The following is a 24,509-nucleotide window of genomic DNA, read 5'->3' as shown; positions in this document are numbered from 1 at the left end:
AAAAGTTTCTACAAGAAAGAACGAGAGACATACACGAGGAAAATTAAGGGAAGCTTTGTTATTCGATCAGCAAAAAAAAAAACATCTGATTTAAAAGCAGGAAACACAAAACTCTTTTTACACAAATATACAAATTGTAAGACATTGAAATCATGTTCTCATAAATACCAAACTAGGTCCTTTATACTGTAAAACAGTGTCACATAAAGGTCACACTGGTTGCATAGAAAAGCAGTGACATGTAGTCCAGAGGAGATCACTGTATAATATATATATCGCTGTACAAGTGCATTTTTAGTTCCTATTGAAGTTATCTGAGATCATAAGAGAGAAAACCAGCATCGTTAGGAAACGCTGGAGGCAAACATGGTTCACGAGCGACAGATATTAATCTCATTTCATTTGATTTATTCTGAAAATATTCAGATGAAATACTGAAAACTATTTTAAAAGGTAAACCAACCTTTACAAACCATATCTGTGAAGCTCAATACAACAAACCATAATAACACAAACAGTCTATAATTCACTGGAGTGTGTTGGTAAAAAAGCAGATAAATGTCAAGAGACCAACAATTATCTGAAGCAAATCAAATTCAAGATAGCAGCAACTACATCATGAAGTGTGTCACAGTATCTCACTGTGAAACATTTGATCAGAAGGAAATCTCCATTTACATGAGTAAAAATCTTAGGTTGTGCTATTTTGTTTTCGTGAAAGGTACACAGTTTTGCCTTTAGCTTGCTATTATTTATTTAACTTTTTCATCCTAAATATGTTTTTGTAAACCTGCTGCATGCATTCAAATAAACTCTGACCTCAACTTTCAAGTTGGCTTTCCAGCAGCAACTTGTTAAAGGGTTAAAACGTTACAAGGTCCTTTCTAACCACATCCATGTTTGCCTCCAGTTAATGTTCTGGATTTGACGCCTCGACACCACTGCTTGCGTTTACTCTGCTTTGACTGTTCAATGGTGGTTATTTGACGGATTTTTTTTATTGCCTCTGACCAAACAATAAATACCACTATGTCATTAAATGGCTTACACACTGTTACACTTTCAATTCAGTCATTTAAAAAGATGTGAAAAAATCAGCGGTATGCTCCTTTAAGAAGTTATAAAGACAATGCTAAACAGTCATGGAGGGATAGACAGGGCTGACCCTTATGGACAAATACACATTTACCTCTACTGTATAGAGTGACTGTAATGGACTAGATAACAACCCAAAGCTGAAACCACCTCCTCTGTAAATACACTATTGCTGTTGCTAGACAGATTTGCCTTTAAATCCATTGAAGGAGACTTTTTATTACTGCAGTCTAGTTCGGGGTTATTTGGACGGTTTTCTTACGAGTTTCTGTTTTTCAGGCATTAGATTATAAAAAAATAATAATAAATCACCTCTAAAATGTTCTCATCTCAATATCAGTGCACAGTCTTGATTTAGTATAAACATTTGTCTATCAAAGAACACAATGGGAAAAGGTACCAAAAGTTTGAAAAAAAAACAATCTTTTGATTTCTAAAACACTTGCACGGACACAACACAAGGGATCTTCCATTACCCCTCTTTCTGGTCACAGACATCTAAGACAAAGAAACCTTTTTAAAAAGGGGGAAAAAAAATCTACATCATCTCACAATATTAAATATAAACGACCATTCAAAAAATAATCTCTATGCCGAGTATCCGTGGTGTTGATAAAAAGCAGTTTTTTCTGTGTGTTGAATGGAAATTCGTCCCGTAACACCTGGTTGAAAATATTTTCAGGTGGGCTTTCACTTATTATTCCACGTGTGATACATTCACTTGAAAGATACAAATCAAGTGATTTTTCTTTCATTTTTACATTTTATTTTTCCCCAAAATCTTTGAAATGTGTCCAGTCCGTCAGTCTAGTTTAAAATCCCACGGCCTCCCATGTCTTCCATCCAGGGTTAAAGTCCGCTTTATTGCATCCAAATCCACCGCATCCTCCCTTCAACTCCCCCCTCTGTGTGTGTGTGTGTGTGTGTGTGTGTGTGTGTGTGTGTGTGTGTGTGTGTGTGTGTGTGTGTGTGTGTGTGTGTGTGTGTGTGTGTGTGTGTGTGTGTGTGTGTGTGTGTGTGTGTGTGTGTGTATGTACACTGTAAAAATAAAAAAATTAGGAAAAATCTTGTTTTCAAGTTAACTGTCTTCACCAGATTGCTCAGTTTTGAGACCAACTAAAACTCTTATAGATTAGGTAAAACTGCCTACATTTGAGCTCTACGTACCAAGAATGTCTAATAATAACAGTTGTGCCAACTAAGTCTCTGTCATACAAATAACAAACAAAACCAAGTGAGTGAAAATGTTGATACAAACATTTAATAGTGTTAGAACTTTCTGAACCAAAACTAATAAGTTGGCAGAACTTTCCCTTTTTTTTGTAAATATTAGTAGATCTCAAAACAAAAGAAAAATATTCATTACATGTCTTTTTTTTTTTAAGATATTTTTTTGGCATTTTTATGCTTTATTGATAGTGTAGAGACAGAGTTGAAATGGGGCAGAGAGGGGAGTGACATGCAGAGAACGACCGCGGGCTGGAATCGAACCCGGGTCCGCTGCTGGCCGAGGCCCATGGGGGGGACGCCCTACCAACTGAGCTAAGGGCGCCCCCTTTCATTACATGTCTAACCCTAGCCCCCTAACCCTAAACCTATGAATGTGAATGAAAGTTACCTCAACCAAAGAAAATAAGTTGGCTCAAATGTTTGCAGTTTTCCTTAAAACTAAAGAGTTATAGTTTGTCTCAAAGCTCAAAAATCGAGTGAAGACAGTTGCCTTAAAAATTTAAATTTAAAGATTTTTGTTCGTTTTTACAGTGTGTGTGTGTGTGTGTGTGTGTGTGTGTGTGTGTGTGTGTGTGTGTGTGTGTGTGTTACATTGGGCAAGCATCCGTCCCAGCCTCTGGTTCCTCCTCTTCCTTGAGGCTAGAGCAGTCCATGGCCTCTCCACTGTCTCTCTCACTGGGAGCCATGGGAGACCAGCGCTCCGCGAACACTTCTCCCTCTCCCTCTCCCTCTCCCTCTCCCTCCCCCTCTCCCTCTCCGTCCGCCTCCCCCTCTCCCTCCGCCTCCCCTCCCCTCTGCCTGCAGTAAGGGGGGATCTCCACCACAACAAATTTCTTGGCCCAGGCATTCGGCGGCGCCTTCTGTTGGACGTCGTTCCCAATCGGAGCGTCAGACCGCGAGTTAGCTGCTGAAACACAAAAACAAGGAAATTAGAGAATGGAGAAAAGAAAGCAAAAGTTAAGACAGAAAGAGAGGGAAAACAAAAATAGAAAGGTGTACAATATCTGCACATTACAGCACTTTAAACTGCCGACATTGTTCATAATGTAATGACATCCTAACTTCTGTATACTAAGAATTTAAAACAATAATAGTTGTGCCAAATAATTCTCTGTCATACAGATAATGAACAAAACGAGACGGTCAAAACGGTTCAAACATTTAACAGTGGTAAAACTGAACGTAAAAGATTAAGTTAACTTTTACTTTTTGGAATTCCTAGTAAGTAGAACGTTAAAACCAGGTACATGCCAAATAATGCTCTTACACAATTTAAGCTATTTGCATGCGTAACTTGCAACTAAATTCACACATGAAGCTTTCATAGAAGCTCCAAGCCCATCCTCATCTGTCCACTCACCTGTCTGCGTTGTGTTACAGGTAACCGAGTTGTTGTTACTGCAGCCCGTAGTAGTAGCCGCGGCAACAGCAACAGCTAGTTGGAAGAACTCTGAGCGCGGCAGCTGCGGAGACACCGGTAACGAGTGACACTGTCTCCCCGGTAACTGCTGCCAGTAGTAGGCCGTCTCCTGCTGTGTACCACCTTGTCTCAGGGTGGGCGGCTGGGTTCCAAACACACTCCCAGTGGGCGAGTGGAGGTCAAACATCAACGAGAACACAGACTTGCTGGGCACGTCGTAGAACTTGATCTTGCCCCCACACAGGTCCTCTCTGGCGGTGAAGGGGTTGACCTTGCGTGGGGCCTTGGATGCTCGCGGGGCAGTGCCGGTGGGAGGGGGGCTGTCGTTGTGGTGGTGAGGGTCCTGGACGTTGACATGTTTGCGTCCCGCCTTGCAGGAGAAGATGTCCGACTGGCTGCGGCTCAGCCAGATGTTGCGTCGCGGCCGCGGGGACTTCTGGGGGATTTTGTTGTCGTCCTGGAAACCGAGCGGGTTCAGTCGCTTGAAGCCCTGGATCTTCTCACCTTAGAGGAAGAAAGAGAGAGAGAGAAGGAGAGAGGTTTTTGAGATACGTATAGATCCAAATGTATAGAAAACGGTCAAAATGAGTTGCTAGTTCACAGGTCTTTCCCTTTTGAGGGGGAGGTTTTTTTGATAATTTCTTGTTACAGTTAAGCCACACAACAAAATAATCATTCTAAGTATTCATTTATCCACCAATCATATTTCAATACCTGATTAATAACGCATTTTTGTACTATTTTGTTTGTCTTTATGTTGAATGTCTTCCACAATGAGTGCAACCCGAACAGCTCTATGGTTTAAAAAAAAAAAGTACTTCCCAATCACTATACTGTATGTATCTTCTTTGTTTTTACTGATATATAGTGTTTTTCCCAATAGTATCCGGCTGCATCCCCGGAGAACAATACCCTGGCGGGACAACACTACCCAGGCGGGACGGAAGTACTGTGGTTGGACGGAAGTTACCTCAGAATTCTTTTTTTAGACAAATAAAGTAATAAAAAATATTTCGACATGTCAGTAAGTTTGTGTTATTTAGGCTATATTGTTTTGGCGATTAGGTTCAGGCATCACAGCTGGGTGGTTAGGGTTAGGGCAAGGGGACAGGGAGAGGTTAGAATATATATAGAACATTAGATTAGCCACGGCGCATTGAGCTCCACTCGGCTGACGGAACACCGCGGCGGCCATCTTGACTACGTCACGTCAAACAATAAAAAGACCGCAGACCGATAGGCTACTAAGTTTGTGTTATTTATATTGTTTTGAGGATTAGGTTCAGGCATCACAGCTGGGTGGTTAGGGTTAGGGTTAGGGCAAGTGAGTGACGTAGCAGACATGTCATGGAAGCTAAATAGTCAAAAATCACGTCTGTCACACCACTTCCGTCCCACCACAGTACTTCCGTCCCGCCTGGGTATTGTTGTCCCGCCAGGGTAGTGTTCTCCGGGGCTGCAGCTGGACTCTACTGTTTTTTCCTGATGTACAACAAATGTTACCACTAGATGGCAACAAAGGCTCAATTCAAGTTCCTTGAATCTCTGTTCTTCAAATGTTTCCCAAAGGTTCTTATTATTCACATGAACCTCATTTTGTGCAAATAAATGAAAGATTAAATAAAGAGTTTGTGCTTGACAGAAAAATAAAGTGCCGCCCATAAACAGTTATTTCTAGTTTACGAAACACTGCGTTATTCTCAAAGATCATCATACATATAAACACATTAGCAAACCACATAAACCTTTTACTCTATCTTCCGGTATAGATCAAATCTCACAGTATTGTTTCACTTCTAAGCAAGCGTTTATCTCATTTGCCAGGAAAAACACATCACTCATGTCACTCACGAAGACCAAAAAAGGCGACTTTACCAAAATATTTGGCTTATTAGAAGTTGTTATGAAAACAGACATATTTCCGAGTAAAAGGGCTATCCTGGTTTACAGGATATGCTGATATTATCAGGTAAACAGAGAGAGTGTGTGTGAGAGAGCAAGAGGGAGGAAGGGAGGAAGGGAGGGAGGGGGAGAGAGAGACAGAGACAGAGACAGAGAGAGAGAGAGAGAGAGCTGTCATATCTAGGCCATGTTTTCTACACAATAACAACTGAATAACAGATATTTCATATGTCAAAAGGTCTAGACTGTGGTTTATAAAGTATGTTGGATTCATCTTACTGGTTGAGTCAGAGAATTTGGAGAACTTGTGTTGTCAATAAAAAAAGGGTTCTGTCCTTACTGTGTGTGTGCTGAAAAAGGTGAATATACATAGAAAGAGCCTAGGCTCTGTAAACAGGTATGTAAACAAAGGGTATGTTAACAAAGGGGGCCTATTGTAACTAGCAACATAACCCGTTTACAGAGCACATAGGCTGTGTATTAACACTGGATTTTTATTTTCAGCGCACACACAGTATAGCCAGGTAACAGATCGTGAGGAGATAATCAGTGATTTTAACAAAAGGTGATTATGTATGTATGTATATATCTCCTTATATTTAAACCACCTTTAATTTACAAACAACTCAAGATTAAAAGGAACCCTATTCCTCACCAGTATACATCACTGCTTCACACACACTGTAGTAATGAGGAAAAAGGAACTGTTTGGCTCGTATAAACAAAAACATTAACCGCCTCCCGTCTCCGTGATGGTCAGACATACAGGCGGCGGTGCACTCGACCAAATTAGAAGTGAAACCTGGACGGATCGAGTATCTCTCAATAGGAATGTTGATCTCAGACCAGTTTTCTCGCTAAGTCACGGCAAAGTTTATATTATCGGCATTCGAGGCCACCCTGCACTCCATTTCTCGTGAAACCTGATACTCAGAAACTCAGATAAATGTTAGAACATATTCGACTTAGCTTGAGTGAATAGAGGGGCTACAAATGAGGTATTATAGTGGAAACATTCATGAAGATAACTCTTCTGAAAAGCATATGTTCTGACTAAAAATAAATAAATCTGTTGTCTTGACATTTCCCCTGTCTACCACTGTCTTTTAAAGGCATTTCTTGTAAATAAAAATTATGATGACTTTTATCGACTGAAAAGAGTGGGATTTATCACAGAGCCGTTACCTTTGGGTATGCTCTTCTTGTCGTTCTCCCCGGCTAGCGGGACGACACACTCGTGAACAATCTCCTCAACTTTCAGCTGAGCCAGAATCTCCTCCAGGAGCCTCACGATCTCTGAGCAGGACGGGCGCAGCTTAGGGTCCATCTGAGGAAGAGGGGGGAAAATAAAGATATGAAAAAGGTTTAGATATAGGTACAGTAATGGGGTGGTAGGATGGCCATGGGGTGGTAGGATGGCCTAGAGGTAAGGTGGCCGACCAGTAACCATGAGGTCGCTGGTTCGATCCCCGGCACCGGACAGGAGGGTGTGAGTCGTAAAACTAGCAGAGGCTGGTATTGTGTCTACGGTGCCCACCATCTCTACCATTGTGTCCTTGAGCAAGACACTTAACCCCAAAAAACTGCTCCAGGGGCGCTGTACTGCGGCTGGCCCTGCGCTCTGACCCCCTCCGAAGTGTGGTAACTTGAGAGGGGATATGCGAAAAAGACAAATTTCAATGTGCCTCGTGTACAACTGACAAATAAAGATAACTTAACTTAAATGGTGCAGATCGGGGATGGATTAAAATATCAAAAAAGAAAAGATCCCATCTACAAGATTACTTTCCATTGAATAAGGTGCTACATGAACAACAAAAAACGACTTTAATATGTTTAAATGAAGAAGCCAACTGTCCCATTTGCAACTGGAAGTACAAGATGTGTACAAAAAGAATATCTCTGAAATATAATAAATGAATATAGAAATCATATCTGTAAAACAGAGGTGGGATAAATAAGAAGAACTAAATTCAGCTAAAAGATGAAGACATACATCTGTGCATGGGGGATGAAATAAGATGCACAAAAGAATAACAGACAATTAAGAAAATGAAATTACAGTAGGGTGCCCAGGATGAAGATTTGGATCCACTGGGATAAGGGAGACGGGGATGATAAAAGCGAGACAGACGGGGATGAGAAGGGACGGAGAGAGAGAGACAATACGGGATCAATCAGCAGGGGGCTGCACAATCTATAATGCTCTCAGCCTCTGTGGATTGTAGTTATGTTCGAGAAATTTAAAAAAATATAACTTTAATGTGATATGAGCAAAACTAAACAGGAGAAAAACTCACGAAAAAAGGTTTGTTTTATTTTATTTGGTTTGATTTTTTATTAATATTGCTCCATATTTCAATTGTTTCTCAGTTTAACAAGACATCAAAGTAAGAATATTGAGATATTGAGGCTGAAGTCTGCTCAGTAACTGATCCAGCATTAAGTGAACAGAAGCCCCCCCACAGAGTGTAAGCCAAAGGCCAAATCAGATTATTGCGATAAGCAGATTGTCCCTTTACTTATGAACAAGGCTCTCCGTTACTTAACAAATTAAAAAACTCTGGAAATCCAAGGAAACAAACCGAGACGAGCCGTTTGGGGAATGTCTCTCTCTCAATACAGACCAACGTTTTGGCATTATCTCGTAAGACAGATTTTTTATTATATTTAACATTACTGTATTACATGTACAGTAACCTATTTCACTACAGTTATTATTTCTAGTGTTATTTCCATGTACAGTATTCTATTTTGTCTACATTTGATTTGATTTGATTTGATTTAGTATTCCAAACTTACTTTATATTCATATGGTGCACCTTATCTCTACACTTCTATCTGCACTGTGTCCTTACACTACTTTTGTGTTTACTGTGAGGTATTGCTCTCTTCACTTGTCTTCACAATCGTGTGAATGTGTATGACTGCTGTATGTTTGAGGTGGTGGTCGGAGGGGCCGTAGGCGCTGAATGGCAGCCACGCTTCCGTCAGTCTGCCCCAGGGCAACTGTGGCTACTATGGTAGTTTACCACCACCAGTATGACTGTGTGTGAATGAATGGAACCTGGAACCCTGTAAAGCGTCTTTGAGTGCCTTGAAAAGCGCTATATAAATCCAATCCATTATTATTATTTTCTTCTTATATCACATTGTTGAGAGGAGCCTGGGACTTAAGCATTTCATTGCCAACTATGACTGCTGCTGTAATTGTTAACGTGCATATGAAAAATACACATCTTGAATCTTGTCATTGACACTTTATTCATAACGATGCACTTAACATGACAAACCATGAACAGCATACACTCACTTAAAGGAATACTTCACCCATACGGAACCGGCGTTCTATCATTATAAAATCGCTATTACAATATAATGAATGAGGTTTTTCTTCCCTCAGTCTTCCCTTGGCCCAGCTGTCTTGTTTCTAAAATGTTTGCACATTTATACTACATAGGATCTCAGAGTTCAATACACCTTCATATTTCCACCAGTGAAGTAGGTCTTCAAGCAGATACATGGTGGCTGCTGCTGTTGACATAACACTGTCATATATTTCATCTATATCTTTATCATCTTAATTGAGAATGAGTGGGACAGATTGATGGGACAGTTAAAGTAGTGTGACAGACTCACATTGCAGCAGTTGAAAGCCAGCTGGAGGAAGTCGGGCGGACAGTCTCCAACCATGTGCTGGAACGTGTGGTAGTCCAGGCCAAAGTCCTACATCAAAAAGAGATTTGACAAACAAATTTAATAGTTTAAACCAGGATATTCATATTTATAACAGAGACAGACACAGTTTTATTATGATGCTTGACACATTGTAACTCTTCTGGCCAAAAACCAGCGGGTCAAACTAATCCCTCTTAACATGGTACTGATGGCTGCCAAGTATTTTTGCATTTTGTGCTCAATCCGTCCACTGAAATTTGAAATAACACAGCAGGCGGTGTGATGCAAAAAATGGTCTCTGCACTATTTTTGAGAAGGGATCCTTGAAATTTAGTCATTAAAGATGTTTGTAAAAAAAAATCTACTAGGGACGATATTTTCCATTCAACATAAACATGTCAGCGGTCAAATACCAATATGCCGTGTAAGATAAAGCTATTATTGGTCAGTCATTTTGTTATTTATTTATATATAGTATAGGAAACTATTTAAGGAAGACGTTTTACATTTAAAATAAACATGTCAGTTCTCTCTGGTGGATGACATTTACACAAATACTAATATGCAGTATATGTTAAAACTATAATCGGTCATTCATATCATCTAGATGGCCACTGATTGGTTCTGTTACAATCTTGCCAGGGGTGTGTTAAGAAAAGTCTCAGAGATACTGTATGTGTGAGTCATGGGAACGCTAACACAGTGTAAACAGGGTGTGTGTGTGTGTGTGTGTGTGTGTGTGTGTGTGTGTGTGTGTGTGTGTGTGTGTGTGTGTGTGTGTGTGTGTGTGTGTGTGTGTGTGTGTGTGTGTGTGCGTGCGTGTGTATACAAAGCAAACAGACAGAGGTATTGGAGGTAAGGAGGAGACGTGCACTCACCTCTGTGCGGGGCAGGAAGTCTGGGTCAGCATTGACCCGCGCTATGATTTCACACTGGATTATACCGTAGGAAAACACATCCGCCTGACAACACACACACACACACACACACACACACACACACACACACACACGGATTAGTACATAAAACAACAAGAAATGTCCCGGTGTTACCTTACATGTGCTAAAAATGGAAAAAAAAATCAAAATCAAAATTATCTGGTGGGTTGGGCTAAAATAAATAATGCCTTTATGATCCATAATCTCCATTTTTTGTTTCTTTAAGTTTAAATCAAACTCATCCAATGTAATCTAGTATTTTCCCCCCAGTTTAAACCCCTACTTGGTGCTAACTGCTGTGACTTTACCTTCTCGTTGTAGGATTCGTCTCTCAGCACCTCTGGAGCCATCCAGAAAGGAGAACCCACCACTGAAAGCTTCTCTCGTTCAGCACTACAACACACACACACACACACACGCACACACACACACAAAGTTTGACAAATATTAATATTGGTCCATTATAAATAGGGAGTTATTCATGCCAGATAACTCGGGGGAACTTGTGAACCCTACAAACTGCCTCCTACGTTCTGTGTTCCTGGTTTAATAGTGCTATAAAAGTCATGCGGGTAGAGCAGAGGCAATGTCAATTTGTTCTTGAAAAGTTGGCTTGAACCGATCCTCCCTTTAATATGATATGACCCAGTGCAGAAAAGCCTGACATAAACCTGGCTGTGTTCTGTTGTGTTGTGTCCAAATGAAGAGCGGCGAGGAATAGTCTAAAGTTATGAATGTCAACTCAACACCGCTCTGTTACTGTCAGTTAATAAATAACCTGGTATGACGAGGAGGAGGAGGAGGAACACTTAAGAGAGTTTCAAATGGCTCCATCATTAAGACAGAGGGGACATTATTTTTCTCCCCAGACATTGACTCTATGTATGGTTGTTTATGACAAGTTGCACCAGATTTAAGACAGTCTATAAGACATATTATAATTTAGCAATGATCAGATTAACTCATGATGTAAAATAAAGGGGAAGTGCAGCTATAACAACAAGGGCCTAACTGGATGGAATGATAAAAAAAAAAGGTTTAACAGATACCTTTACACAATAAATTAAATAATAAGAAAAATATTGGAGCTATCATAAAGCCTACAGAGCAAAGTACAGGAGTTTTTTTTGGGGGGGAGGGGGCTTGAAAAAAAATCCCTAAAGTTTTTTTTTATGAAACTTTAAAGCTAATATATTTCGGCCACTAGGGGGCAGAACAAGCATCAAATCAAGCTAATAAATGAGCAGCTAAAAGCACATGATTGGGGATATTTAAATAAACAATAAACAATAGTGACACATCAAGCAGGTGTAGAAAAACGTTAGCGTTCAATTGAAGGCCATGTTTCAACACCTACAAAATCTAAATCAAGCAGCTCTGGTTCTCTGAGAATCCAAATCCAACACATTGAACTGCTAATTGCTCTGCTTTGTCCATCAACCACTCACTAACTATTCCTTTATCTTTTGGCGATAGGCAATCTCAATATGAAAAAGTATGGTTAACTAGTAATTAAATCCTTTGTTAAGTTAAGTCAATTAGACACATAACAAAAGATTTTGATTTATTTTTTTGATTTTTCGTCCAAGGCGTGATTTAAATGACTAATTACTAAAATATCTAGGACATGGTACGTTTATATAGAGCAGCAATCAAGTGGAGAACTCCTTACAGATTGGTGGGGATCTTCTCTGCCAGGCCAAAGTCCCCCACCACAGCTGTGTAGGCTTTGTCATCACATTTGATCAAGCAGTTCTGTGAACACAAGAAAAAAAACATTATCAAATCTATCACATGTTAAGTTGAGGAAGTTATGACACTGAGCAATATCAGCTAAACGTCCACTTCCTGATTGAAATGTAGTCTTAATATTATTTTTACTGAGCATTCTCATTATCTGTGTATCACAAAAAATGGGAACTAGAAGGATATTTATGTGCATTGTTATTAAGTTTGGACTCTTCCTCTTCACTGTAAAGGGAAGTGCTGTCTGTGTCAACATTTGATGCAATGGTTATTATTATTTTGTAAGCAGTTCTCTAATTTGATGGCACAACACATTTTGTCATTGCGGATTTGCAAAGTCCTGAAAAAATAAACTGACATTCGGGACTCACAGATACTGAGTTGAGCTAAATTTTAATGTTCTATAGACTCAAAATCAATGTATTCAATGTTAACCTTTAGTACACATATATCTAACACTGTCACTGTGCCCTTTAGTCTTTGCACCATGTGGTGATATGATTTGTAGATATGCAGTAAATGTAGTCTAACGTGCTGCTAAACTGTCATTCCCTTATTCCTGGGTATTTATTGCACTTTATGAATTTATAGCTTATAACTGTTTTATAATGGAAAGGCTATGTTGACATGTAGCCCCATAAAAATACAGAGCAATATCTACAAAATGGGATACAGTGAAAGTTAGTAAAGGGGAAAGGAAACTGCTTGGAACAAGTGCAAACATAGCAAAAAATGTAACTATTTAAAAAGAGGAACAAGTATAGAATATGTGTATAGAAATATAAGAAATAGTCTGAGTTGGTATCCTTGTATTTTCCTGTACAATATTACCATAAACAAAACTAAAAATGATGTAAGCATGTTGTGCTGTATAATGTATCCCAATTCTGCTCTCTGCTCCCAATACAAACTAAAATAAATAATTCAAAAAGGAGGAGATAATATGCAAAGCAACACAATTTAACGGTTCCCTTAAGACTCAACTACAAACCTACTTGATTGCTTTCTGTTTTTTCCACTAACACCTTTAACTTAAACTTGACTTAAATTTTTCATGCACTTTTGAATGCTTCTGCAGATGAGGTATAAGCCCTAGCAGGTAATAGATATGAGGTTACAGCAGAGCGTGTACTATCCCCGGCCCACCCCTCTGCCAGTTCCTATGCCAACATGGCTCTGGGTCAATTTGGAAACCTAGAAGGTACAGCCTGGTACAGATGAGCACGTCTGACACTGACACTGTGTTCCTCTCACGGAGGTCAACAGGTCTAGACTCTTGTACAAGGAGTTTCAAGACGCCACACATCACATCTATGAATCATATAGCAAAGATCTCATTGTTACAGAGATTGTTTCATTATCCAAGTTCCTAGTAATGTTAACTTGGAAAAGGTTAGTCGGTATGATTCAATTTAATAAAAAATGGTGTGCATTTCCTGTCTGAGATTGGCTTTTGGTTCTATCCTCAGAGCTGCAACCTGAGTTTAGCTGTCCTTTTTCCTCTTAAACAGCACCGTCCTCATAAGCGCTCTTACTTTGAAAATGGCAACTTCCAGTCTCAGAATATAAATTTATGATTTTATTTTTTCGTCTTTGGACAACTCCCACTATTAAATTAATATGTTAGTATATTCACAAATATATTTTTCTGAAAGGAGAATGAACAAAGGATACACTGACAGTTAAGGCTCCCATTAATGAAAATAAAACTTATTCAGACCCAACAAAAAAATATCTACAGAAAATTCTACCTGGGCCAAAAGAAAGTCTGCCGTTATACAGTATACTGTATCTATCTATAGTTTCCCCTCTTAACCCCCGTTCATCCTGCCTCTCTAACCTTGGAGGTGAGGTCCCGGTGGAAGATGCCTTTGCAGTGCAGGTAGGACAGACCGCTGGCGATGTCACAGGCCAGCTTCATCCTCGTGGGCCAACTCAGGTGTTTGTTGCTGTCGATCAGCTGCTCCAGGTTCCCACCATTGATGTACTGGAGAAAAACACAGAAAAAGACAAAGTTATGAATATGTATGGTAAATATTAGCTAATGGTTGACACTCAGGTAAATAAACTATTAATCAATCAGTCTTTATTTAAACTGCAGGATCACTATGGGTCCAATACACTTTACACATAAAATACATATAGGGCAAAGCAAACATCAAGTAAGGCATATATATGCAGTGTTATAAAAAAGACAAACAAACTATTCAATTTTGCCGGAATACAGATTTTATTTTTATTTTAAATAATTTTTCCTTCAGAAAACAAGTTCTGCAAAAAAAAAAAATGCTTTACAATACATTAAAGACTGAATTATGTGCGTCAGGACACATGGATCAAACCCATTTAATGTAGGAATAATATTGCTATGTGTTTCCTTCCAGTACTAGGAAATGGCTTGTCACTGAGACATTCTTGGCACTCTTGTACTATGGGGAAAATTCTATACATGAACGCTTCAGCTCACTCCCTGGACATTTATCTTCTATCTATCACGGAGCTCTGACATTCCTTACCAACTGTAATCCACTCACACACCATCGTACTGTGTGTTCCCTTGTCAACGCGACATCATAATCAATGCACAGCTCTCTGCACTGGCACAACTCTATCTGTAAATCAATGCCTGGACTGAAGCCCATCTACTGTACATATCCATTTAGATGGCACATTAACAGTGCAGCTACAGCTCTCAGGACTTTTCTGTCTATCCCCTCAATCCAAACAGAACTTGAGGAAAAGACCCTCTATTACTATCAAGAAAATGTTCCACGGGAATTAAACGTAGCAACAAGAGATTTTCTGTTGCCAGTGATAAAAAAGACAGAGTACTTATGGCTTTAAAATGTATTGGTCAACTGGTGTACAGACAGACTTTTGCTATGTTGTTAAATAATTCACAAACTACATAAAGGTGCTAATTAACAAAAAACTAACTGCATACCTAGCTTGCCCCCAGAATGGATGACTGATCAGTGGGTCGTTTGGGTTTACAGTCGGCCTGGGGGCTTCACTGGTGTATCGACCAACTGGCTCAATTAGACCTGGCGCCCAGCCTGTTCCAATGGCTGACAGCACTGCTAGCTTCCTATGATCATGAATGTGGACCGTCTGACCATGGTGTAGGCCAGTGATTTTCAAATGAGGGTATGCGTTTGCCTAGGGGTACTTTAAGGTAGCCTATTGTAGGTGTTACGTGAGATTTAAAATAGAGAAAGTAGAATTAGAATAAGTTAAATCACAAATGTTTCACACTCAATTAAACTTGCAACTATAAATATAGTTTATTGTTTATCATTGAATATTTCAAGTGTTGCTCAGGTTACAATGTTTAACAAATTAAACACGGATGGTATGAGCCCATGTTTGGGCACTAAATTGGAAGTTCACTTTTCAAGAAGATGTCGTTTGATACAACTACGATGACTTAACAGTGTCATTGCAGTGTGTTACTAGCAGTTTATTGTTCACAATAGTTTTTCAGCTGTAGTTGTTTATTAAATCAGACAATATCAGCACATCCCTGTATGGTCATTTTTCATACAGGGTTTTTTTTTCTATCAAACATTTTTGGGTTTGGGCAATTAAGGGGTCCTTGGCTGAGAAAATATTTCAAAAGGGTACATACACGTGAGACACGTTTAAGAAGCGATGGTGTAGGCTGAAGGGTGGGCAGCCATTAGTACAAAACAGCTAAGTGGGTTTAACAGAGTAGCCATCCTTCAGCTTTGATCCAGTAGAACTTGGCTGACCTTGCTGCTTGCATGCAAACACACAGACACGACTAATCCCATGTCACATATCACGAACACCGCTGGTTAACTAGGATAGAACGGAGATGGGATAAAAGGAGGGATGGTCTGGTTTAGCTGCCGTGGTTACTGGTACGACTGACAGGCAGAGGATTAACGAGAGAGAGAGAGAGAGAGAGGGGCTCACGGTCTCTCTACTTCTTCACACGAATGGAAAACAAAAATGGCTTCTACTCTGAGTGATTAAAAATGTCACTAATCTCTCTTATTTTTACGATAAATGAAATAAACTCTTGTAAAGACGTCACCTTACCAAGGTTATTAGTTATGTCAGAAAGTGTTCCTTCAACTCAATGAGCTGCCTTCCTACAACAATTGTCATTCTTTTTAAATTTTAGATCAGAATCGATTGTATTGCCTGGTACGTTCTCACATATAAAGAATCTGCTGTGGTCAGACTGAGCAGAAAGTGAACATAGTATTAACATGAACCTAGATAATATTAGTAAAAAGACATCTTAAAAAATATAAATATGATATTTACAATAAAATTAAATACGGTAATAGATACTGGTTGCTCTTATTTTGAAACGCTAACCAGGTTTGACGGCTCATGAAATATAAAGAAATGCTTTCATGACCCCCAAAAGGTTGAGTTCACTGCAGTCTTATACCTTCAAATGGTCTGACACACACACACTCACATCCGAGTACAAGACGACAGAGGATTACAGTATTTGTCCAACAAATTCCTCAGTAGCCACAGAGTTCAACATCTGCTGTTTGCCCAGGTTAATGTGTGTCTTTGTGTGCGTTTGTGTGTGTGTGTGTGTGTGTGTGTGGGTGTGTGTGTGTGTGTGTGTGTGCGTGCGTGTGTGTCAGTGTATATGTGTGTGTGTGGAGAGGGGGGTGAACCAGGGGAAAACTCCACTGGAGACTAGTAAATCTCACACTAATCCAACTTCCTTCCCTGTATCGTTTAATTTAAGATATAGACTAGACAGCAACCATTTTATTCTTACACAAAATATGCAGCGAGTGCAAAGTATGCTTGGTCCAAACATCCAACCTGAAAATCACAGTGCACCTGCTGCTTTGTCAACTAAAATGTACTGAGTGTAAGTAAAGTCACATTTAAAAAAAGGCCTCGTGGTATTTTCCCTGGAATTTGCTTTATCCTATTTGTCTAGTTCCTTGTATATCTCAGTGATTACTCGACTTACCAATGTTAGAGCCGTGTATATGTGCGTCGCCGTGATCACGTCTGATCTTAGATTGCGAAGGAAATGAAAAACATACGGTCGGTCGCAACATCTGCTGTGCAAATTGCTCTGCTTACACTGTCTATGTTGAAAAAAAAACCTGGAAAGACTCAAACAAATGAATCCTTGTCTTGGAATACACTATAGGCTTCAAACAGCAGTGTAATCCTGCCATAGGTCGTGACTTGCCATTAGCCCAGATTATGAGTGCAGAAGCATTTCCCATAAGGTGCAATAGATCCAGATTAATCAGAGAGAGAGAGAGAGAGAGAGAGAGAGAGAGAGAGAGAGAGAGAGATAAAAACTCAACCCTCAACACAGTATTGAACCTGAGCCAAACAAAAAAAACTAAAATCAGTCCAAACATTCTTTGCCAACTTTTGGTTGCTGGTGGAAGACTGGCCATGATTGCCGGATAAGGCAATCATTGCAGAATTGCCCGTTCCCAACATCATATATGTTTGATGAGGCCCTCTCAGTGCTGGTACTGATAAGCATCTGGGTGCATATATGGAAGTTATACTGGGGGGTTGTGTTACGCACTGCTCTAGATCACTCTCTACATCTTCCAGAGTCTTCAAAGGTTAATTATCATTTTAACCAGTTGATCCCCTAAAAATATGTTCATTGTGTGTAGCATGTTAAATACAAGTAAATGTAGAATACATGCAGTGATTTGGTTTATTTCCTGCCTTTGGAACATAGGTTGCATTGGGTTACATTGTGATGCATTCAAGCGCTGCTCAATAAAAATGAGTATATGGGGGAGTTAAATTAATTGTGATTAGTTCAATGTTATCTTGTAAATAGTAGTGTTAGGAAGAAGAAGAAACTAACACAAACACGCTACATTTGAAGTAGAAATAGGTTTATAATCGTACTTTTGGGAAGGTGAAAAAAAAGGTATCAAATTGGACACTGCCCAACCCTAAAGTCAAGTAAAGAGTTTATTTTCTAAAGAAGAAGCGTAAAAATGAAAGCCACTGAAAAAGTAATCCCGAAAGGCAACCAAAATTTAGTTAATTCAGGACATTAAAATTAGAATGAAAAAATCTTTTTACACCTCCCAGTCTCACAATTCCTCTTGACTTTGGCTGTTCTTAATGCAACTCACTCACTCACTCACTCACTCACTCACTCACTCACTCACTCACTCACTCACTCACTGACAAGAAGCTACAGATTCAGATGATTCCACTACAGCGGTTTTTTCTTTGGTTTACTTTGCAGATGTTTGTGTGTTGTGGTGTTTGGCGTGTGTCTGTGCGTGAGTTTGTGGAGGCCGCTCTGGGCCACGCAGTAACTTAATTCTCCATTTCCTCTGAGCAAGAGAGGCCTCCTAGTGGGGGTCAGGTATCAAAACAGCATGAGACGGCTAGCTACCGAGGTCCTGACATGACACAACAGGATCTGTTTACCCTCAAGGAAAATAAGACCTACCGCAGTGAGCGTGAATATATTCAAACTTGGGTCCCACAAGGATTCACTTTGCAACTACTGTTTACTGCTTGTAACGTTCGGTATCATAAGATGTGTTCTCTCTCACGCAACTGTCGAAAAAGTTGGTGTTTGTCTTTGTGTCTGTCATGGCTATACAATAAGCACATTCACTGCTCAATGCTCTGGGGTAATCAAGAACGTGGGTGGGTGTGTGTGTGTGTGTGTGTGTGTGTGTGTGTGTGTGTGTGTGAGTGTGTGTGTGAGGAAGCATCAGTGTAACAGTGTATGCTTTCTTCAGAGCGGGATGAATCGTGGGGTTTGTACTATTGGTCCACATCCACATGCGTTTCCCCATGTAATACATGTTTAAAGAGGTATATCATTGTTTAACTGTCGTGCAACTTACAATTACTTCCATCATCTACCCGTTACTTTCTCGAATAAGCTTTAAGTCCGTATACAGAGGGTAAGAAAATAATGCGACAAAAAAATTAAATCAGTTTCAGACAAGTGATTTTCAATTTGAACTGTGGCCTACAGAAGTCACACTCAATTCATTATGAACAGATGCTCTATAGAATAATATCAACACAAAAGCTGGCACAAATACCTTCTTTTACATTATATTAAAATATAATAAATATCCCGAGATAAATAAACTAAAGAAATCCAAAACATATTCTATACATGTGTAGAGCAATACACAAAAACAACAATAGAGCCATAGTAATAAGATTTAAAGTGTTTTTTACTCTTTGTGCCTCCATTTCTTTTCCATGCAAAGTAAGTCAGGCCCGACCTTCTGTACTAACGTGTGCAACCAGCCTTTTTACTAGGGGGCTAAATATATCAACTGCTTATCAAGCATTTTCCATGACAAATGAATGATTATCAAACGTTACTTATCTGTTCCTCACACACACACACACACACACACACACACACACACACACACACACACACACACACACACACACACACACACACACACACACACACACACACACACACACACACACACACACACACACACACACACACACACACACACACACACACACACACACACACACACACACACACACACACACACACACACACACACACACACACACACACACACACACACACACAGGTTAAATATAGGTTTTTGTGTAGCCAGAAAACATTGCTCACTGTAACTCTTATGGTGGATGTCCTAATATTATGCATCCCTTGAGGATTTTATTAGCTGCCTGTATCAAATTCTACCTCTATCCCTCTCTCAATTACAGACACAAACACACACGGCCTTAAAAAGTGTTACGTATACTCAAGAACATTCAGTTCTGTTGGGTTTTTCCACAATTACAGACTAGTGTGTGCTTCTGTGTTGTTTTCACAGATGACGTGATGTTGCACCTGAAAGTGGTAGGGTCACACAAACACTTATTCGTAAGAGTTATCGCAGTCGCATGTAGACACAAGACACTCTGGAACATCAATGCACACTGTTTACACTGCCTGTCATTAGTAGAGACACTTTGATCTCACATATGATTTATTTGTGTACAAGCTTTTATGCAAAATGGTGTCTTTGTGTGTGTGTGTGTGTGTGTGTGTGTGTGTGTGTGTGTGTGTGTGTGTGTGTGTGTGTGTGTGTGTGTGTGTGTGTATGTGTGTGTGTGTGTGTGTGTTTGTTTTTCTCACCTCTGTCAAAGCGTGAAGCTGGCCCTCGTGGACACACACTCCCTTGAACCTGCAAAGCCAAAAGAAATCCAAGATGAAGGTTCTGATAATGTTAAGAAATGACACTAAAGACAACATCAGGTCGGACATGTGTTTTTGAATTTGATTGGCATAAATTAGAGGCGGAGTCAGTGATTCTGGAGAATGCTTGTGGTAAAAAAAAAATCTGGCAAAATCAGTGAATATCTCCTCACGATCCAGCTATCTGTCAGTATTGTGTGTGCACTATAAAAAAAATCCAGTGTTAATACACAGCCTAGAATCTGTGAACGGGTATGTTGCTAGCTATGTGGGCCCCCTTTGTTTACATATCAGTTTACAGAGCCTAGAGACTGTGATTTACTGGTGGATGTTGTTTTCATGGCACAAACAGTACGGACAGATAGCATGGTGTCAGGTGATATTCACTGATTTTGACAAAAAGTGATTTAGACAAAAAGGTGAACTCTTTATCTTCATGGTCAAAGTAAACGCTGGGCCAAAACCTACATGCAACTAGTTTGTTTTAGTTGGAGCCCTTGCCCTGCAGTGTCACATCAATCAAAATAATTGGGAAATTCAAAAGAAAACAATTGCATGACCTTTTGTGAGCGCGGAGAAAGCAGGAAGAATAGTTTTTTTTTTTTTAAACGTTAAGATTCCAATCGAACAAGACCAGACAAGCGATCGGTGTGAGACGGTCTGCTAACAGGAAAGGTAATAACAGCTCCGTTGCTTCACCTGCATTCCAGCCATTTCTCCCGCTACCTAGCCTTTCAATCTCTACATTCCTAAAAACATTAAAATGTTAAAAACATATTTATCTGGCACACTGGATGTCACGATATATAAAAAAAAAAATCCAATTCTTATTAGTCAAGTTTTCAGCAATGGAGAAAAACAGTTGACAATGTTGCTTTTTATACTTTTCTATGTTTTTTTTAAGCCCAAGAGATTGGACAAACATCATTAACCTTTAAAGAGCGCCCACACCCTTTAAAATAAAGTGAAACAATGTGTGAGTTCAGAGCGACACATGAACCAACATTGTCCTCGAGCAGCGTTTGCAGGCCTCGTAATTGTGAAGGCAACGCAAAAGGTCAACTTTGTGGGTCCTCGATGGGTTTTTAGCTAACAATGACCCCCTCAGTGCCTGCTTGTTAACACACGGACACACACACCCCGAACACACACACACACACACCCACAAACACACACAAAATCCACTAGACATGCTCAACAAAGATGGCATTGTAAAAAGATACTGTGCATGTGCGTACAAGTACATGGACACACACAGACATTTATGCATGTATGTGCACGTTCAGAAACACACACTCTCTCTCCCACCCAGGAACCCAGAGCAGAACGGGGAATTCTACAGAAAAGTGTTCACTGCAAAAACATCAACATGAACAACAATGCTATTCTGTAGCATAGTAGTCAATGTAAATACAACTGCTATAAAGTGTTGACTTTAGCTAATAACTTTTTTTTATTTTTCCTGTTGTAAAACGCCAAGGTAAAGCCAGTGTATTTGTATAGCAGCTCTTTAAAACAGAGACAATTTAAAGAGCTTTACATAAGGGAAAGAGTTGCATTAGAACAACAATTTAAAAAAACAAAAAAAGGACTATAAAATAAAACGAATAGATTAAATATAGATCAAACAACCAGAAAATATAGTGATTAGTTGCCATAGTTGATATAAAAGTGCATAAAATGTAGTGGAGAAGTCAATTAAATCCACAGGAGATCTGGGGAATTTCTCATTTAGATTTGAAAAGTGGTTAAAGTTGTTTTAATGTGCGTGCATTCAGCCACACAGCTAAAAGCAGCTCCACTCACTGTGTTTGGTTCTGAGTCAAGGAACACCACAGGCTGACTGATTCCTAAAGATCACGATTGTATTTTTGGTCCAAGGGTTGTTAAGTGATTTATAAACTAGCAGCAGTTCTGTAAAAATGTTCTATCCTATTAATAACTATAGAAGCCATTAGTGCTAAGACTTCAGAACGGGGGTCATTTAAGAAGGCAGCTATCGTTATAACTTTATTAGGGATTTTTATTTTATTTGACTAAAGTTGTCTATTGTTCTTTTTGGGGTAGAAAGCTATAAAATGGGAGGAAAGTTATTTTTATATTCTCACCAGAACAATAACACAAAATCAATTTTAAACAAGGATTCAAAGATACACCAAAAAAAAAAATCCCTTACCTCCAATGTATGCGCATTATAATTTTACCGTTTCGTCACTTTTCTGGTGGTCACTTCAGGACCACATGGCCAGGTATAAAGTGTTTCGGAAATGATTGTTCTTTCTTTACTAATTTTTGTCTGACCACAACCATTGACAGGAACCCCTAAAAAATGCATGTGATTTAGCCATAGCCTTGACCCGTTCACTTGTGACAGAAAGGGTCCTCATCGCATATCGCCTCTAGGCAGCTACTGTGGTCCTAACAGGAGCTGGCGGTTCAGAAAATGCATTGTTAATAAGCTTGGTGTTTGACACAGTTTCTAGCCAACCCCAAAAGGAAACAGGTCACAACCACAGACACTTGAGCAAGATAGCGGAAGAGGCAGGCAGATAGAAACATGATATATATTTAATAACTGAGAAAGGCAGTGGGTGTGAAGTGAGTGATATTATAGTGCTTGACGTAACTTCTGGGGAAATATTGAGTATCTACTCTTAACTTATTTATAAGTAGCAGTATCTGAGTGACCTAAACTCTTAAGCCATGAACTCATTTTAATGTGACTTTATGAAATCTGGTGTAAATAGACAGCCGAGCCTCTGTAAACTATGTCAACAAAACGGTATGTAAACAACAGAGGGCCTAGCTAGCAAAATGCACGTTTACAGAGCCTAGGCTTTGTTCTCTGATTTTGACAAAAAGGTGATGTTGACAACAAGCATTCTCCATAATCGCTGACTCCACCTTTAAGTTGGTGTCTGATGGTTATTTTTCAAAGTACAAGCTCAGTTCAAAATTGCAATGAAATTAGCTAATTTTATATTTAAGCCAGACATTTTAAGTAAGACCATTGGATGTCATAGGTTATTTAGTTATTGTGTTACCAACCTGAGTATGTTTGGATGTGTGTGAGAGGCGGTTCATGAGTTGGACTTCTCTCAACATGTTGGCTCTGTTGCTGCTGAGCTTGTTCATCTTCAGAGCCATGACCTGGTCTGACGCTCGGTGACGCACCTGCAACACAGTCAAAGGATAATGCCACATTGTTTTAATATGCTGCAATTAACAGTCAAACATTATAACAAAACAATGGCCGAATCCCAATATCTGCTCTATATTAACCTTATGATGTAGTCTGCAAAAACTGGGATTGTGTGTGTATCACTTTAAATATACAGATTGTATAACATAACAAACGGATTGGGTCATTATGGGTGGGCCCTTGGAACAGCTTGGAACAGTGCTATTGTATAAAGAATACTTAATTTGAGAAGAAAAATCTGGTTCGGGCAGCAAGATAAACAGAGGAAGCAGAAAAGGAAGGCAGCACGTAAAAGAGAAGTGAAATGAGGTCATTCACCACTGTCCGGTCTATTACACAGCAGACGTGTCAATCCAGTGCTGCACAATCAATTCTGTGTTATTGTGCATTGGGATTTTTTAGTTTCCATTAGACAGTGGTGGTGACATCACCCGTCTATCCATGGTCGGCTGCAGCCTATCCAGGCAATGTACTGGGAGGAAGATAGGCTGCAGACAGGTAAGCCCTTATTTACACACAGTCTATGGTCACACCATGAAAACAACACCGAAGAGCTTCCTCCTAAAATGTGTCGGTACACTTGTGGCTGCAATAACACACCTAGTAATAGTTTTGTTTCTCAAGACTCATAAGGACTTTGTTATTGTCTTTGTGTTTCAAATGTGTTGCTTGTACACTTTTACTCTTGACTGTACACATGTACTGTACTGTTTAAATGATGTTTGTGTTTGGTAAACTGTTGTGGTTGTTAGATGTGCTCTATATGTACATTTTAATTTTAATTTAAAAATGGGACTGACTGAATTGTGATTGTGATCATAGACAGTGTATGGCAAAAGAGTGCGACATTGGCTGTAAATATTGCCTGGTTACAGTAAACCCCACATATCGACATCAACCAGCTCCCTGAACAGAAGGTGGTATGTTAAATGGACATAAGGGACAAACAAAAAAAAAAGTGTCTTTACAGTAGTGTGTAGGTGGGCTATGACAAATAAAACATTAGAAAAATGCCAAAAACTTTCCCTGTACATCCCCTTTGACTAGCAAGTGTAATGTGTTAAGGGGGCAATATGAAACTAAAGTATCATTTGA

The 24,509-nt window shown here is 39.5% G+C and overlaps 1 protein-coding gene across 1 annotated transcript in view; it reads right to left on the bottom strand.

Annotated features, from left to right (window-relative positions):
* Nucleotides 1–49: 49 nt before the first annotated feature.
* Nucleotides 50–24,509, bottom strand: part of tesk2 (testis associated actin remodelling kinase 2) — a 44,186-nt gene continuing 19,726 nt past the window's right edge. The window contains 11 exon segments of the mRNA XM_080033779.1: nucleotides 50–3,232; nucleotides 3,686–4,249; nucleotides 6,833–6,974; nucleotides 9,287–9,373; nucleotides 10,204–10,287; nucleotides 10,572–10,656; nucleotides 11,936–12,018; nucleotides 13,850–13,996; nucleotides 20,153–20,201; nucleotides 23,261–23,280; nucleotides 23,282–23,386. Of these exon segments, the coding sequence (XP_079889905.1) occupies nucleotides 2,913–3,232; nucleotides 3,686–4,249; nucleotides 6,833–6,974; nucleotides 9,287–9,373; nucleotides 10,204–10,287; nucleotides 10,572–10,656; nucleotides 11,936–12,018; nucleotides 13,850–13,996; nucleotides 20,153–20,201; nucleotides 23,261–23,280; nucleotides 23,282–23,386 (1,686 nt within the window). The 3' untranslated portion in view covers nucleotides 50–2,912.

Source organism: Ammodytes marinus (assembly GCF_949987685.1).
Source record: "Ammodytes marinus genome assembly, chromosome: 9".
Classification (NCBI taxonomy): domain Eukaryota; kingdom Metazoa; phylum Chordata; class Actinopteri; order Uranoscopiformes; family Ammodytidae; genus Ammodytes; species Ammodytes marinus.
The sequence above is the reverse complement of the archived record's forward strand: the minus strand, read 5'-3'. Positions and strand labels throughout refer to the sequence as shown.